Source organism: Gouania willdenowi, chromosome 14 (assembly GCF_900634775.1).
Source record: "Gouania willdenowi chromosome 14, fGouWil2.1, whole genome shotgun sequence".
Taxonomy (NCBI): domain Eukaryota; kingdom Metazoa; phylum Chordata; class Actinopteri; order Blenniiformes; family Gobiesocidae; genus Gouania; species Gouania willdenowi.
Genome location: NC_041057.1, coordinates 19,862,134 through 19,881,030, shown reverse-complemented (window position 1 = coordinate 19,881,030; position 18,897 = coordinate 19,862,134). Strand labels below are relative to the sequence as shown.

At 39.2% G+C, this 18,897-nt stretch overlaps 1 protein-coding gene across 2 annotated transcripts in view; it reads right to left on the bottom strand.

Moving 5' to 3' along the window:
• Positions 1–18,897, bottom strand: part of LOC114475539 (roundabout homolog 1-like) — a 128,725-nt gene that overhangs the window by 37,028 nt on the left and 72,800 nt on the right. For both annotated transcript variants that reach the window (XM_028466434.1, XM_028466435.1), the window contains exon 4: positions 2,480–2,637. In XM_028466434.1, coding sequence (XP_028322235.1) covers positions 2,480–2,637 — 158 coding nt within the window. The remainder of the gene's footprint in view (positions 1–2,479; positions 2,638–18,897) is intronic.

Here is an 18,897-nt window from a genome sequence, read left to right as displayed (position 1 = left end):
AATATAGTGTTGGTGTTCTACTATATAATCTTAGTTTTTGGTTCCTATTTTTAGGTTTAGAGCTTTGTTCCTAGAGGTTACTGTAGCTATTATACGGTATACACTTTAACAAATAAGTAGGTTTGGAGTTTAGCCTTAAACGCTCTGCCTCCTGTTCTACTTCTAGACACTTTAGGAACTTCCAGTAGACCAGCAAACTGAGAGCGGAGTGTTCTGCCCGGATGATAGGGCACTAACAGACCTTTAAGATATAAAGGAGCTTGATCATGTATAGCTTTGTAGGCTAACAGGAGGGTTTTAAACTCTATTTGTTTTACAGAAATATAATGAAAGGAAGCCAATACTGGAGAAATATGATCTCTCCTATTAGTACCTGTTAGTATTCTGGCTGCAGCATTCTGAATTAACTGGAGGCTTTTTAGTGAGTTACTGGGACATCCTGACAGTAAAGAGTTGTAATAATCTAGCCTAGATGTAACAAATGCATAGATTAGTTTTTCAGCATCACTCTGGGCCAAGATATTGCTGATTTTAGAGATATTACGGAGGTGGCTGTTACATTTCTAATTTTTAGAATAGAAGGTTCAACAGAGCTGTGGCTTTTGGTGAGCCTAGCTACAGTGTTGAATAAAAACTAAGATTATTCTTGTTTTCCTCTATTAAAGTTGAGTAAAAGAAGTTTAAGCTTTGCGAAGAGCTTTTTTTATAAGCTAGCAAACCCCTTCTCGAGGCAACATGAACTTCTACCATGTTTGAAGAGAGCCACTTCCTTTCCAAGTTTCGCGATGCCTGTTTTAAAAGACACAATTCAGAATTATACCAGGGAGCGATCTTTTCATGACATATCGTCTTCTTTTTAAACAGAGCAACAGCATCCAGAGCTGTGTGCAGTGACAACTTTGCACTGTTGACAAGATCATCACAAACAATGTGAAACCAACTGTAAAACCAACTGAACAGATATCAAAATATTATAGGGAAAAGTACAAGTTGACTGACTTTTTTTTTAGACGTAACTAAATATTCAAACAATAGATTTACAAATAAAGTTAATTTTAGAATAATATCAAAATTCAGGGTTGGGGTAAATTGTAATCACATAATTAATAATTAAAAACAATTATGGCATAGTTATCAATGTCGTAAATTAAAAAATCTGTTGCTGTCATAATCATAATTAAATTGTAAATTAGTTTAGATAATTGACTTTGTAATTGTAAGTGCCATGAAAATGCTTTTAAAATTGTCAATTATAATTTAACGCTAAACTGGGGAACCATGTTACAGTTCTATGTACAGTTGTACAGATATGCAGGTAACAATTATTAAAATGTGTTTCATATCAAGCTTTCCCACATTTTACTATTTATTTATATATATATATATATATATATATATATATATATATATATATATACTGTATAATCGAGGGGTATATTGACACAAAAAAGGCTCAGACCCTCACACCAAAAATATTAAAATCTATATTTTCATTGATTAGGAAGCTTAACAAGGTAATCAATAGATAGGAAAGAATTTAGATGATAAATATTTGTTTTTAGTGTATTTTACAGCTGATTTAGGAGCTGTTATAAGAGATGCTAACAGAAAGCTAACACAAGAGGAAGGTTACATTTTTTTAGGGTTATTTAATAAAGGCTCTGTAATTGTGATTAATTCAAATTGAACTTCAGTAATATATCATGTAATTGTAAATCAGGGGAAAATAATGCTTGTAATTGTATTTGGCCATTAAAAATGGCCAAATACATTGTAATCGTAGGAGTTATTTTTCTTCCGCAACTCCTTTGTACTAAAACTCCTCCGAGGCTATTAATGCAGCATTAATCACACGTATCTCTCATAGGGGCAATGTCAAGCATCATTAATCGGCCTTTTATTTAACTAGTATTTATTTAATCAGATCAAAGCTGTAAGACCTACAAGTAAAATGATCTGTAGGGGTCAAAGTTCATGACGTCATAAAAAAAAACAAAATAATACTTTCTTTTCCCTATAACTTGGCCACAAACTGAGAGACAGTGCTCAGACTGGTACCATTGAACAACATTTCCTTTCAATGTGTGACCTTGACCTTCACCCAAGGTCATATTTAAGGTAAAGGTCAGTCTTCTCTTTTCCTACATTATATAACTATATAACAAATCCAGATACAGGTTGTCGTTCTTGCCAATTTTCAATGACCAAATACGTATTTGCCTTGCGAAAAACAGGTCTTTCCAGTTTTAATTGTAATTCCAGCGTATTCGTAATTGAGTTGTAAATGAACATGAATAATTAAAGACATAATTGTAATTGAAAAATGTAATTGACCCCAACCCTGTAAACAGGGTATTATAGGGAAAAGTACACGTTGGCTGACTTTGTTTAGACCTAATTAAAGATTAAAAAACTAGATTTACAAGTAAAGTAAATCACTTTGGATCAATCAACGTCAAGTCCAATAAGCATTCTTTACTGTTATTCGTTCATCTCGGTCATCTACGTTGACGCCATCTTTTCTCCAAGAGATTGTGGGTTCAGGGTGTCCTCGGGGGGGTTGGCACTCCAGCACTGCAGGCTCACCCACTGCAACCATAACATCCACAGGATTCTGCCTGAAGTCGTCACGTAAAACTGCAAAAAAACACAGTAAATATAACAGAGATTAAAAGCATCCAACCATGAATCAACAATGGTTTGTTTGATCATGGTATTAGCGTTCACACAAACATAGGGTTGGAGTGAGTTCAGGAGTTTAATGGTTCTTTCCATGCCCTTTTGTTTTTGTGTATCAAAGCAAAATCTTTGAAGAAGGCCAGCTAATGCTATACACTTAACCCTCCTAGTATCCCTGGGGTCAATTTCACCCATCCAATGTTTATCATTCAAAAATAATAGTTGACTATTATTTTTTCATAATTCATGACTTTTCCTAACTTGATGGGTACAATTGATTAGGCATAAAGTTATGATATTTTTTTCAATGTACGGAACACTTATTGCACGCATTGGCGTTTCTCTGAGGTCAACTTGACTCCAGGTTGTTTTAGCTGTGTAAAACTTGTCTCTTACATCCCCACACCATGGGCATGCATTTGTGTGAGTGTATCTGTTTGTGTTATGTTGTCAGTAAATTTGCGAAGATTTAAATAAAACTATTGAAATAAATTAATTTTAAATTTAGAGTTTGGCCTGATGGTGGCGCTAGAGAACAGGTCAAGGTTTCGTTATCAAAGGGTTATTTATGTATTCAACAATTAAACAAAGTGCCTGACACAAAAACTCTGTAAATCATTTTCTGGAGGAAAATATCCCTGGGGTCAGATTGACCCCAAAGGTAAATGGATAACAGTATGATTTAAACAATAAATACAGGTTTAATGTATTACTAGCTTTTCTAAGAACTCTTTGTTAGCTTTGTTTAGCAGACATAAACTTTGACTAAACCCATTCACCGTATTACAGTACCCATTCATCTGGAATCACCTAGCCTTCTACATTAACTCATCAGTCTCTTGGGATTACTTAAAAGCTTACTGCCTCACTCAAACTGTCCACAGAGACGTGCAACTGAGAAAGTTGGTACTTAAATAAATGGCAGTAAGACGAGAAGATACGCAGCTGTAATGCTCTACAGGAAAGGTAGGATCCAGATGAGTCTAAGAGCAAAAGGAGTAATACTACCACAGCAATTTATCATCTTTCCACAATGAGTACCCTGTGCGCAGGCCAGGGAGGAAACAAAAAATGCAACCAAAAGCTGTACAGAATAAAAAAGCAACCTTGCAACTTCTCCAAGGACACCACAGGAAGAATGCGAATCCTGGTTACCACATGCAGCTATTTCCTTACTTCATTAGAAGTACAGAATTGGACAGAACTGGCCTTCAATGTTTAAAAAAACTCAAGTCAAAGGGAAAAGGTTTTTTTTTTTTTTATCTCTGAGGTAATTATTAAGATGACACCAAAAAAAAGACCAAGATATGTGGAAGGAAAAAAAAAAGGTGCTCTGTAATGAAAACAATCTATCATCCTCTATCACTGCTCAGACTTCTGCCCCCGATGAGGTGAATAACATGTGCTAATGTGGGCGCCTGCGTGAGTGACGGTCGTAAAGTGTTCACGGTCTTTTATTACAGTTGGGGCTTAGAACCTGAACGAGGCTAGAAAGCTGAGCCAACACAGAGCAAGCTGAACAGCAGAACACGGTAGAGCCTTGGTTGGGTTAAAAAGGCAGGAAACAAAGAGGGAAAAAGGCATAATTACTCCCAGATGGCAGCAACCCATTCATCTCTGGCTACGGATTTGTTTGTAACACTTTAACAGGGACTGAGACGCCTGGTGTTCATTGTGGCTGTGGGAGAACAAATTAGGATGACCCTTTAATTGGAAGTGTTTGGCCTCCTGCATGTTCTTTGAGGTCCATTCTGCTGCTTTGCCGCTCTGATCCTCTAAGCAGGGTTGCAACTTGCTGACTATACTGAGCGCTGATGCGAAACAGCTGTTGGACAATCCAAAGCCACCCCCCCCCCACAACCCCCCTCCTCCTTCACCACTCTCCCAAGCATCACCGCCAGCACATACGCGTCACATGATAAAAGGCATTCCTCATGGGACAGAAAAACACAGTTGAGGTTACTACAGACCGGAAGAAAGTGAGACCATCACAGTTTTGTGTATAATGTGTTTCGGTCTGTCATGTGAACGACTGACACTATCTTGGAATTCCAATAGTCTTCAGGTTACAACATCTGCTTTCACCATTGTGTGAGGTCCAAATTCTTTAAAGAAAAAGAAGATTTGAAAACTATTGCCTTCGAACGCGATGTTTACGATTTGATCTGTTATGAGTGATAACATTAGAGTTGGGGTAAGGAACACAATCAAGGCTAGATACAGAATAAAAGAAAAAAAGTTTTACTGAGTGTCTGCAAGGGAATATGAGCTGGGTTTCCATTACAGATTTCTGCAAAAGAAGTGATATTTCTAAATGTCGACAAAGTATAATTGCGCTTTTAACGTGTTTCCATTGAGGGTTCTTTAAGCAGGAGCTTTGTAACTCCTGTGAAATCCTGCGAGATTTCTCTGCTGGAAGATGGACGCTCCAAACCTCCTTATAACTCTTCGTATTCCTTTGTTGTTTCACGTCTAATGTGGCAGTAATAATTTCTCAGTACAATGCTAAGAAATGTCTTGGTCTCCTTCAGTTTACACGTACCGTGTGTTTTCTCGGAAAGAAGTGGTTATGTGACCATGTACCTCACGTCATGTGACCAGGAACGCCACCTTCTGCCACCAGGTACGTCACGTTCTGTGACGTGTATTTGCGGAAAAAGTGATTCCATAGCGCCTTTGCGACACAAAACTTTTTAGCAATATTTGAGTGTTTCTTTTACACTCAGGTGTTTCCATTACCAGTTTTTATTGCGCTCTTTAGGTTGTGCGCATTTTTAAGGGTAATGGAAACACAGTGATTGTTGGCACATAAAAGATCTAGAACAAATAGAATTGTCTTTTTTTTTAAAGAAAAGTCCAACGTTATAACAGGAAATAATTAATTGCTGTGTATGCAAATAGCTACATAGGTGCAGGGAGGGTCAAACAAATGCTAATTCAGCCAAAGAGAGGCGAAATATACAAAGGACAATCACCCTAAATAATTTTTCTTGAGAAATAATTTTAGGATTTCAAATGTTCTGCTTCTGATCTCTTCGACATACTCGGAGCACTCTTTCAGAAATGTACACAGCAAAGCAGGAGGGTTGACATTTTACAGATAAATATTGTCTTATGTAGGTACACCAGCTTGTGTATGTTTGCTTCATTTGTGAATGCATTATCATTGTTGGTATGTTGTATTGTATTCTTGCATATCTTACTGATTATTAGTCCGTTTTCCTATATTGCATGCTTAAGAAATATTGATTCTTCCCATTCCTTTTCAAACACATTATTGCAATTATAAGTTTACATGGATCACATATATTATTTTGAACATATTTGATAGTTTTCTCTATTGGGGTTTCCTTGTACACACTTTCTCTTTCCTGTCCCTGCTTGAAACAAACAAATACTCTAAATGAAAAATGAAATGACATCTTTAAAGTATATAACTAATGTGCTCATAACAAAAACATGTTTAAGCACATCAATGAAATCTCGTTCTCATTAATTCCACAACTGTTTGTGAATTGTTCGGTTCCCTCAATAACTTCTAGGCTTGAAACTCTCCACTCCAGCGTTTGAAGCCAACATAGCTTGGATGTTTAGCTAGATCTTTGCACCTCTCGCTATCTTCTTTTTCTCTCTCCATTTGATCCCTCCAGATGAGAATCTCACAGCCCACATCAAAGCATCAGCCCTGGGCCTCACTAGTCTGGATCTGACACTGTCTGACTTGGTGTTAGTCCTCTGGTGCCTAAGCCATAGCTTGAAAGGCCTACCAGCAGCTGGAGCTACAATAATCCTCTCTGTAAATTCCAACTGGACCAGAGACATACAATCAAACTCTGTAAATGGGATGGAATGGGACACTCAAAGCAACCTTGTCATAAAACATCATTGCGTGAGACTGTCTTTGGCCACAATCTCAATTTATTCTACTTGGTGCCTCCTGATAGGTATTTACTGTGGCTCCATGCCAAATGTTGAGCTTCAGTCCTAAGTAACAACTTTCAATAAAATTGTTTACTTTTAAAGCTAGCATATTTGAACTTTGTCACTTTAAAACAAATGTAGCTGCTTAGTTTTCCCTCATCTCATATTATCAGAATTGAAAACAATTCACTATGAGGGATTGGTTCCCGGTCCAGGGTCTACTCCCCACCCAATGCCCTTTGAGAACTGGAGATAGGCAGCCGCTAACTCGCCCGACCCTGAACCTGAACAAGCGGGTCAAAAAACGAATGGATGAACAAATGCTAATCAAAACTTCTCATACATCTGTTTCGTGAGGAAGAAATTAAACTAGTCAAAATTCTATTTGCAACATTTAATAGCACTTTACTGTGACAACAAAACTATCATTAACAAGTTAATAGCTGGTGTATACATGTGTCAATATGTAATATTTGCATTGCTAGCTAACAATATATTAGCTAAGCATACAGACTTGGAACAGATGTAAACTGCAAGCTAGAAGCAATAAGTCTGGACAGCTAGCTAAACAATTTTATCCTGCAAAAACTGTTATGTTAATAGCAGATTGGTTGCAACCAAAACCCCTACTTTGTAATGTATGGGAAAAAACAGTGATACATGAGCAGTATTGGCTTTAACTTTGTTTTAGGTCACTTTGGACAGAGTGGAAACATAATTAAGGAGTCCAAGTACCAAAATAAAAATGTACTGACATCCATTAAACTGTCTTTCCAGCCTAATGTTTTCCAGAGTGTAAAATATGAACTGATATAAGATCCAGTCTTGTTTCACTAAAATACCCCACAGCACTCACTCAAAAATACACTAAGATAACCTTAGAGCACAGCTATCATTCAATCCCAGCAGAAATGAAATCCCTGACTTCTCTCACAATCTACCCCCTGACCTTTACTACTCCTCCAACCTTTCTCTATATCCACCACCCCCCACCTCCCTATCAAGCCCCCCTCCACCCCTCTGGAGTTAGGATCTGGAGAGACTGAAGGCTGCAGGAGAAACAGCTGCTCCACTGAAAAACCAATACAACTAGCTCGTGTACAATAGCTGGTCAGACAGATCGAAGAAGGGAAAACAAAGAATTCACAAAACGTTAAAAAAACATTCACACAGGAGGCCTGGTGAGCCTTTGGCAGGCACATACCATAGCCAATACTATGAGATAAACTGCAAACAAGCAAAATGAGGGTTAGGGTTTGAGTTTAAAAAAAAAAGGTGAAGGTCTCTTACATACAAATTAAAATCATACATTAGCTCGGTCTCATAACTATGCCACAAGAGGCTTGTAGAAAACACACAGTCTGTTAGGAGACAGCACATACTGCTTAGAGAGAAAAACAAAAATCCTTGCCAGTCCTCCCCAAGCTACCTTATTTGAATCTAATTTTCTGTAAAGAAATCATTAGTGGAAAAAGTCCCTGGGCAAACATATTTTTGGTATGCCAGGCAATCATCTATCTAATGCTTAGCAAACCAATTAACTCAGTAAAGTCACTCACTCCATCTCAGCTTAATATTTGTTTGGTCTTTGAACACTTTTTGCAAATTCAAAAGAGAAATTGCTTCATCTGGGGCTTTTTAAAAGTTTAGTTATACATAATATAATGACCACTGCCTATTTTATATTCATTCCTGATTTGCTGAGGTCTAAAAGTCCTCATATGGTGTACAAGGTGGAGCCTCTTGTTTGTCATGGATGATAAATTGGTGCCTCCAGTTTGGACTGTTGCCCAGACTCCTGTGGCCGTTAACCATGTACGAGGTCTCAATAAGCCATGCCAACCGACTGGAAAGGATGGTGAGCTTTCATATGAGGAAGTGGCTCGGGCTTTCCAGATGCCTCAGCAGCGTTGGACTCTACAGTGATGGAGCTCTGTCACTGCTAATTCCTAGCCTGGTTGAAGAGTTTAAATGTGCCAAGGTGAAGCTGGACATGTCTCTTGCTGACTCCCGGGACCCTGTCGTAAGAGGCGCAGCTCCTACCCTAGTGACGGGGTGGAAGTGGACCATAGCCACAGCAGTAATACAGGCCAAATCTGCTCTTTTTCATCGAGATGTGGTGGGTCATGTCCAACAAGGTAGAGGTGGCCTTCGCTTTGGAACAGTAACACCTCTTTGGCAAAAGGCATCTTCAACTGAATGTCAAGGTTTATAGTGGTAGAGGTGTTGCGTCAACAGGAGGAAACAGTAGATGTTCCAAGGCCGTAGCACAAGCCCAACAGGGCCGTTGGATGAGTTGGGAGGGCATTGAGAAGAGAAAACTCACGTGCTGCCCTCTCCCACAAATCTGCAGCTATGGCTGGGAAAATACCCATCCTGCCCCCTGTGTACAACCCCAGCAAACCTCAAGCACATCCTGGTTGGCTGTAGGAACGCTCTCACATAGGGCAGATATACATGGAAAAACAACAAGGTCCTCAGATGTCTAGCGGACAAAATTGAGTGCAAGAGGGTAGCCATCAACGCTCAACCCAACCACAAAAATGATTCGCGTCATTACCAACAATTGTTTGTTAGGGTGGGAGGCAAGCTGTATACTAGCCCCTCAACCCCTGATCTGGGCCTACTGAAAGCAGCCAGGGACTGGCTGATGCGAGTCGACCTGGATCAGAGACTCATTTTTCCCACGGAAATTGCACCAACCACCCAGCGCCTAGACCTCGTCCTCTGGTCTAAGTCCTGCCGGCTTACATCGTTGAACTGATAGTTCCCTGAGAGGACGCCATTGAGAAAGCTTATGAGCGGAAGTTGTTGACGTACTCTGTTTTGTTAGCCGAGGCTGAGAACAAAGGCTGAAGGATAAAGGTATGCCCAGTGGAGGTGGGGTGCAGAGGCTTTGTAGCCAGTACATCGAAGCTCCATAGGGTGATTGAAGTCAGGGGCAGGCTCACAGGCAGGCCATCAAAGACCTGGCCAATACAGCGTAGAGGACAAGCCAATTGCTGTGGCTGAAGAGGAGCGACACCATTTGGGCTGCTAAGGCTAACAGCTAACCGTGGTACACACACCCAGACTTGATGAACCTGTGGTGGGCCTGCCGCAGCGGAGGGGTCTTGTGATAATTGGCCAAAACACCCTATGATGCTGAGGGACACAACTAACGATGTGTCCCGCTGGTAATGCCATATAATAGCCTTTTCTGAAGAACTCCATTCGGATCAAATGTGTTGCAAACACGAGGGGTATATAACACCCAGTCCTTTCAATGAACTTGAGACATTTCAAATTTAATGGAATATGTATTTTTTGTTCTTTCACAAACTGAACTATTCTTGTTATTGGTAAATACTATTACACTATAGTATAGAAAGTCTGCAACCATTGTCAGCACATCATACAGCATGTTCTAAAGTGGGGTGTCAAATACAGAGCAGTTTATCCCAAGTGAGCCACAGATTTTAGGCAAGAAAATGAGCAATTTCAACATTAATGTGCCCTATTTTGAAAATAATTTATATGTGAAATTTCAAAGTATGCAAGGCAATGACAATATCCAAGCAACAAATGACATATCAGTCCCTGCAGGATCTTTTAAATTCTAAATTTAATTGATTTTGTGTCCAATTTTTATTTAATTTATATAATATTTTAAGAAAAAAATGCAGGATTTTTGAACAGTTAAGAGTTTTTTTTTTATAACTAAATGAGATATAAAATGCAATAAGGTAATGTTTTTTCTGTCATTTCAATTTCTTTTTAGGGCCTAATTGGATGCTCTAAAGGGCCGGATTTGGCCCTTGCTCCTTGAGTTTGACAGTTATTCAACACATTAAAAAGTAAGAGAAACCAGTGATTTTAATGGACTGCAGGTTTGTGTTTGCAGCCTCACATTGGTGTGTATGTGTGCAGCGGTGCATCGGTTCTTGAAAGTTCTGACGCTCTAATCCCTTGGTGTATGTGCGGAACATATCACTCGTGAGGGGCAGATATTAAAACAGCCTAAAAGGATTGTGTATCCTAATTTTAATCTCCTTCCTTCTCTCTATCCCTCTGTAAGAAGTAGAAAGCATAAGGAGAGGGCAGATATGAAAAGACAGACGAACATGAAGAAGATTAGGAGAATTAGTGAAGTTGAAGAAGAGTAAGGTGAAACGGAGGCTAAGCGAGTCTAATGAGGAACGGACAACCGTCAGACAAATGAATGAAGATGACTCAGATGCTTGGACTGATCAAAACAAACCAGAAATGTGTATTTTCAAGGGCCCCAATTATTTTGCTTCCTGCCAAAGCTAAATAAAAAAAAATAATCATTTGGACAACACACATAAAATACATACACAAAACTACACACACACATACACAGTTCACTGGTTGATTGGTTTAAAGGATATAAAGTATGTTTCCTGAAAACATTTCAATAAAACATTTACTGGTTTTATAGGTAAAGCAGGTGAGCATCCCTGCAGTTATAGGGGAAACAAAAGAAACCACATTGTTTGCCTGCATGGGAACCTCAGCAGAAGCCTAGCATAACTTTAGTCTGTACAATAATTTGACTAACACCCTATGGGATAATATAGTGCCCCCACTCGCAGCTCACACTCTGCTGCCTCCCCATCAGCAAGACCAAATACTGCACCCTGGGGGACAGAGCCTTTGTCATCGTGTCCCCAACCCTCTGGAGCTCCCTGCCTCTTGACATCTGGAACTCTGACACATTTGTCTCATTTAAAAGTCTTCGACATTACCTGCAATACCTACCATCCGCCATCATATACCCCCGCTTTCTTTAAAATTGTTTTGATTGTGTGTTTTTTCTTTGTTTACACTTTTTTGGAAAGAAAAAAGCTCGCTATAAAAGAGATCAATTATTATGATTATCGTAATTATTAACAACAGTACACAATAGGGGTGGGACGGACGATATCTAATCCCAACTATCCATATTTGTCACTGAAAAGCTGTAGCTTAACCCTTCTATTATCTCAAAATATTCCTAACACATTTTACCCTTGGGGTCAATCTGACCCCAGGGTTAGTTGCCTGCAGAAAATTATTTTCAGAAAATTGTTCACCAAGTTTTTGTGTCAGGGACTTTGTTTATTTGTTGAATATATGAAAAAAAACCTTGATAATGAAACTATGACCTGGTCTCTAGCGCCACCATCAGGCCAAACTTTTAAATTAGAAATAATTTATCTTGAATGACAACATTAATGATTAAAAGAGCATGAACCCTATTGGTTATGGTGATGATATGACTTTTCCAATGCGGGATAGTGGGTCACACTCATAAGTTTTACACAGCGAAAACAGCTTGGGGTCAAACTGACCACAGAGGAACACCAGTGCATGGAATATGTGTCCAGCACATTGAAAGAATATGATCATGATCATTTTATGCTTAATCAATTGTACCGATCAAATTAGGAATTGAAAAAATCGCAGTGTATGCCTGCCTTTACACTACAGCATTAGCACTTTCACACCTATGTCCTGCACCAGCAGAAGGGTTAAAATATAGCAGGCTACAGCGTTGGTTTAAAAGCAGTAGTTTGTTCACTCAGTCGCTAAATAAGCCATTGGAATGTATATGTACTGACACTGTATGTAGCTGTGATGTTCTTCCTCTGTATCAAAGCCCTGTGATGGATTCCTGAAGGAGGCATGTCCTGGCTCTTAGTCAGCTTGGATAGGCTACTTCACACCATGGTTGGGCGATATGGACCAAAAATACACTCAGCAATCTGTGCCGTGCAGAGGCACAGCTTTTTCTCCTGCTGGCCTGAACATCTCATGCTTAAAGACCAAATCATTTCCAAAAACCTGAGATTTTGTGCTTTTTCTTGCCAATTCCTCCTTATCATAGATTGCAAAAAGAATGGACAGGACAAACTCCACGGTATAGTTGAAGCTTTTTTATTTAGAGCTCCCCCTGATGACTGGCTGCAGTATAGATCATAAACCCCACCTCCTCAATGATAAAGGATGGGATGTAGATCAAACTGTAAAGTTTAAATACTGGTCACATAAGCTAAACTCTGCTCTGATCATTAGTTATTATCACCCTACACTGTGTTCAAGTGCTCATTTTTCTGTGAAGTTTGTTTTAAATAAGTTATTTGAGGTTGAAAAACAGGATTTTACGTCGTATATGACTGATTGACAGCCGCGGATCTTGCGTAGCTCTCTTTGGGCCCTATTCTCCGGTCTGGACTTAAGCACTTTTTTACGCACCTGCAGTTACGCGTCTCTCTCCTGCGGTTATTCTTCGGTCCAGGCTCTTGACACACCCACCTCGCGTAAGTAGACCAAAAGCACGTAGTCTATGAATGAAGGTGGTCTGAAGCAAAGGAGGCAGACTGGGCCATGATGTCACTATTTGGGGGCTCTCTAGATGCTTGTAAATGTCATTAAAATCCATGAAAATGATTAAGCCCACTATTAATTTGAAACGCCTTTGTTGATAAACAAGACAACAGGCTGATTTGATCAGATTATTGCAGTGTGAAGACAGAAGTCTGACGTCTGTCAGAGTTTCATTTATCGAGCAGCAGCAGCAGCAGAGGCACAACTTGGGTGCGCACAGCTGATCAGCTCCATGACGCACGACCGACCATCTCTGCAGAAAAGAGTGGACTGCACGGATAAAATATAATGAAATAATGTAACACATTTTGTCCCATCTAGAACTGTTAAATGTGAACATATTGAACCCCAGTTTGGATAGATTCTTTCTGGGAGTCTCTTCTGCAATATTATGAGTCTGTGGCTTAAATTGTAACTGTGTCCAAAATTCTAGTGCAATATAATGTTTCACTTTATCGGGGCGCTGCACTTATTCCAGGTTCAGAAGCGCGTAAGAGGAAAAGAACTTAAGCAGACGGGAGAATACGTGCAAGGCCAAATTTGAATGGGAACGTCCACATTTCAGGGCCGCTCCACCCAGAGTGCGTAACTGGGATGAAGGCGCGCAGTGAATGATTTAAGTACAGGGGGAGAATAGCGCACAGGTAAAAAGGAACGCAGCTGTGAGGCTTTTTGGACTTACTTGCATGGGAGAATATGGAGCCCTTTGTGAATAGCAGTTATGTCATGAAGGAAAGCTGAGACGCCATTTAACTAGATATTTGAGTTGAAATATATCATGGTTTTGTACTAACCTATGATCTGAACAAGCCGTTGGTAGAATTTCCAGCGGGAAAGATACTTATGTTCTTGGCATAGCTGGGCTTGCGTAAGTCATCAGGGCGGGGCGCATTACCAGGGCTCCTCCCACCGAACCCTACTGCGCAGACTCTGGCTCCAAATGACGTCAAATTTGCAAGATGGAATCGCCCTTAAGCGCCGTATGTTGGCGCCAAGAACATTGAGTGGGAACAGCTACAGTGCGCGCCCACTGATTAGAAGTAGAAGTAGCAAAAAAGGTGAATCTTAAAAAAGAATACTACTGTAATACTGCAAAATAGACTATAAAATGAAGCCATCTCATTATAAACTGTATTGTCTTTTTTATATTGCATATGATACAATTCTTGATACATCTTGAATCTAGATGTAAAGATTGTTACTTTTGTTTTGTCAATGCCCTGATGCCACATGGTGACACCTCAGAATACAGCAATTTAGAAGACACAAACACTACACTAACGCTGGCTATCACAACAACAAAAAATGCCTTGGGTTGTAAAACATGAAAATGAAAAGTCAAGCAAACACTTCACGACTCACATGTCCAATAAGAGTGGAATGAAACAGTGATTACCGTAACTAAACTGCTAGGACAAAAATATACATTCCCTTGACCACTGCCAACAATTTGCTGACAGCCACCTTTAGTTTATCTGCTTCTTTGTGTAAGTTGTTTTTGTCTATATGGGGCTACCTGTGTGTGATTAAACCTAAATGCATTCAATTGAAACCTTTTCAGCTTGGCAGCTGGAGGCCAATTCTGACTGATTAAAATGGGTTTTAATGGTTGCATATGGTAAAAAAGGTCGTGGCGAGTTAATCACTTAAAATGAAATTACTGTTAAAAAATAGAAAAGATTAAATAATTAAAAAAAATTGCTCTTAGTTGTATTTTTTTCCTCAAGCATTAAATTAACACATAACCATTAAAATAACATCTAGCAAGCCTTACTTAGTTTTAGATTTGTTTGTCTAAGGCACACGTGTCAAACTCGAGGCGCGGGGGCTGAATCTGTCCCTTTAGGGCATCCAATTTGGCCTGCAGAAAAAAAGCATTAAAGTCAGATAAACCATGATTTCTTGTGTAAATTCAGTTATAGATATCTCCAAATGAATACACTCTTTCAACGCCACTATGTTAGCAGGGCTCACATTTTCCCCACTCTTATAACACATGATGGCAGTTATTTCAAATTGTTTAAATAACTATAAATTTTTCACGAACCCTGCAACTTTCTTTGAATTATTCCACTAAATTTCCCCAAGTTACAAACAAAAGGGTCACAAAATCAAATAAATTGAAAGTGAAGAGAATGAACTGATATCTGTCACCTATTGCATTGATATTATCAGTGCCGTACATATCTAATCATTTATTTACACGTGGAAAAGCAACATTTTCCCGCCTAAAATCTGCGGCCCGCTTAAGATAAACTGCTCCGTATTTGACCCCTGAACTAATATCGGTTTGGCACCCCTGATCTAAGGGGACTTGTTGATTATTACAGTTTTATATAAAGCAAAATATGTGAGTGGGACAAATTGATGCCACAAATGGCAGATTGGCCAAATTAAAAATGTGCAAATGCCTTCAGGTAAAAATATTTCAATTCATTCAATCACAAAAAGAAGTCTACATTGAGCTCCGTTCTTTTGTATTTTGTACTTAATCTCGAATCCATGAGGAAAAGACACTCCTTTGGGAGGCCTTATAATAAGATTTATCAACTTTGCTCACTGTGAGTGTTTTCAGAACTGTCAATTATTTGTTTTAAACTGGAATTCCTGCTGGTCAGTTGACAGGAGACATCACATGGGGAAAAAACTGTGATTTTTGTAAGGATGACACTAATGAGTGGCAGGCAGGGAGACACAGAGTGGTGCGTGGCGGGATGTGGATGGTGACAATGGCAATGGAGCTCCGATTAAACCTGAGGATTGTCAGACTCAAAGCAGAATGACCTACAACACCTCAACCTAACCCCCACCTTATCTCTCAATCTTTTCCCAAGGCACAAAAACATTGCTTTATTACTTTTCAGGCATAATCCTGGTTGGAAAGCAATTTATTGATTGAATGAAGTCAATCAGAACACAAATAACAGCAGGTGTGGGACACAACATGCAGGCTCATTTAAAAATGTACCAGCATCAGTAGACGACTAAATCCTTCAGGTATGAGAGAAATAATAAGAATCAGAATGCCCCACCATCAATTCGAAGCCTTTTTTTTTTCTCCTGACTGATGGAAAGAGCTAAAGGGAGCAGAAACGTAACCCTTTCTCTCTCCGGGGGCAAAAGTCCCTCACATGAAAGCGGAACAGCCGCATGCACACACTCTCACGTTCACACAACGTGCCCTTTAACCCTCTCATTAGTGTAATCCTGCATGTGAAGAGTAAATTGTCATGAATAAATCCACTTAGAAGCTGGTGAATGAAAGACTCTCACTTTGAGATTGTAGCATTACCATTTCAATAAGCGTGCCGAGCCGCAAAACGTTGCCAGTGTTTGACAGAGTAAATGGGAACATTAACGAGTAGATAAAATATGTTAGTAGAGAGAGGCGTGTGTGGAAGTATAAAAATGTGAGAATGTCAATTAATTTTTTTTTTTTTTTTGCAGACAAAAACACATCAATTATGTTTTTTTTCTGCTAATAGAGCCAACGCTTTCCCTAGAAGGAAAAACATTAGTTGAAATCTGTTTGACAAAACAAAAGAGCCAAAAAGCAAACTGCAGTCAGACCTTAAGAAATGCTTATTCTGGTTTATGAGTCAATTCAACCTTTGTTTGAGCAGTGCAACCTCAGTAATGGGGTTTGGAAAAGTCTCCTTAGGCACCTTTCATGAACTGTACACAAATGAAATGAGGTGTAAACACCAGGGTAAGTACGGTTACAGACTTTACGAAGCTTACAATGGCCCTCCTTGCTTCAAATATTAGTTTTACTAATTCCTAACTGCCCTTTGTTTATAAAAGTACAACATGTGGAGAGAGAAGTAAAAACAATGAGCGAGGTCCCAAAGAAAGGCCACGGATGAGGAGGAGCAGTTAGTTGGGAGTGCAGCGCAATGGAACAAAGAGAAAAGTGGGCGTGACAAAGACTTAGGAGAATATGTAAGAAACATACCCGTAGTTTCGAAGAATCAAAGTAAACAGGGATTTACGATGCAAAAATAGTTTTTTTTTTTGTGTGTGTGTGTAGCAGGTGCCAAAATATGAAAAGTTACAGAAATCAGTCACCCAGCCCTGCACACACTTATCATTACAGCTATGTTCTGTATCTTAAAGTACCCAAAGGTGCCACAGTCTTTTCCTTATCATCAATCTGAGAGACAACCATGGACCCGAGAGAGAGAGAAACAAGAGAGCGGTAGGCTATGGGCAAATATGTAATGCTCGCCTGTATGACAAAAGAAGGAAAAAAAAAAAAAGCACAACATAAATCAGGCAAAGATATATACCAGAGAGAATCATGGGAAGCTTTCACACAAATATTTGAGACTATACCAAATATCCCTGTTGACAGACGGATATACATTTGACATGAAGATTGCAACTCAACAATGCCTCCATTCAACCGAGGAAAATTGCATTTTTTCTGACAGGAAAAGATGCTGACAGTGCAGCTACATTGGGCAGAATCACATGACTGCTGGGCGTGCAAAGAAGCTGCATTTGACGCCACACTACAGATAAATTGTGTACTGCTGTTGGGTATGTGGGGAAATGCAGCACATACATATATAGGAATACAATAACTGGCTGATCTGGATCCATTTAGAGCATCATGTCAGGTGTCTGGCCTTTCTAATAACGTGTGCAGGTGGAATGAAGTAGATAGCGTGAGCACAATGACGCCCTATTGAGCATAAATCACAGTTATTGAGCAATTCTCTGCTTTGGGCTTTTAAAACATTTTTGCTGCTGTTGGAAAAATCTGCTTCGTCTGTCAGCTAGAGTTCCAACGCTTTTCAGTACCAGAGTTGTTCTCCTGTTTTCTTCTCAGGTTTGTTATTACAATTTTGTTTTAAAAAAACATTTTTGGTTGTTAATTGCAAAAAATCTATTGGGTTTAGAGTCTTTAAAGTGAATAATTGCAATAGTTGTATTTCTGACACAAAGTGGACTTTGAATAATTTTTCATGAGTGGCAAAAGTGTTCCCCTCTTATTTTACATGCTGCAGGGCAGAACATTTATCCGTGGACGTTTTTTGTTCGTGTTGGGCATCACAGAATGTTGTGGTGCTGCCTGATGGGGATTGCAAGGCGATGCATTTTAATGAGGGTTTTTACCTTGAAAATAACTCTTCTTACCTTAACCATATCCCAAACCCTAAATAAAGTCTTGTAATAAGATGCAATCTCACCTACGGAAGAGGATTAGGGCTAATTTGGATGGAGAAATTTTTTTTAGACAAGTCAAGAATAAAGTCAAAATGTCAAGAAAGAGCTTGAAATTTTGCGATTAAAGTTGAAATTTTGAGAATAAAATTGAAATATAACACCAAGACTAAAGTCAAAATTTCAAAAATAAACTCAAAATACAATATTGTAAAAAAAGTTGAAGGTCTGCTAATAAAGTCAAATCTACGGAAGCGGACTACGGGCATCTGGGACATTATATTTCAACATTATTCTCGACATTTCAACTTTATTCTTGATTTGCCCAAAATTATTTGCACCATCAAAATTTGCCGCAGTTCGCTGCCGTACTAACCAACTAACATTCAATCGAAATACGTTAAATTACAAAATCGTGTTACACCGCAGGAAAAAGTGCGTGAGTTGATATTTTTGTGAACATTTCATGTATCTCCTTGAGACTGTGTTGGTGTGTTAGCCTTGTGATAGACAGCCATATCCGAAAATAGTGTTGGAAAAACATATGACGAAACTGAATCCTTAAAACAGTAGCCGGTGACACTTAAAACCCTTTACTTTCTAGGGACGCTGACGACTGGTGATTTAGAGCAGTTGGAAGCGATATCGAGTATAACGACAAGCTTGTTTGGCTTGGACCAAGCAGCGCCAGGGAGGAATGAATACGAAGAGAAATGAATGAGGGGTGAAAGATGAAACTTTAATGATCCCTCTAGGGAA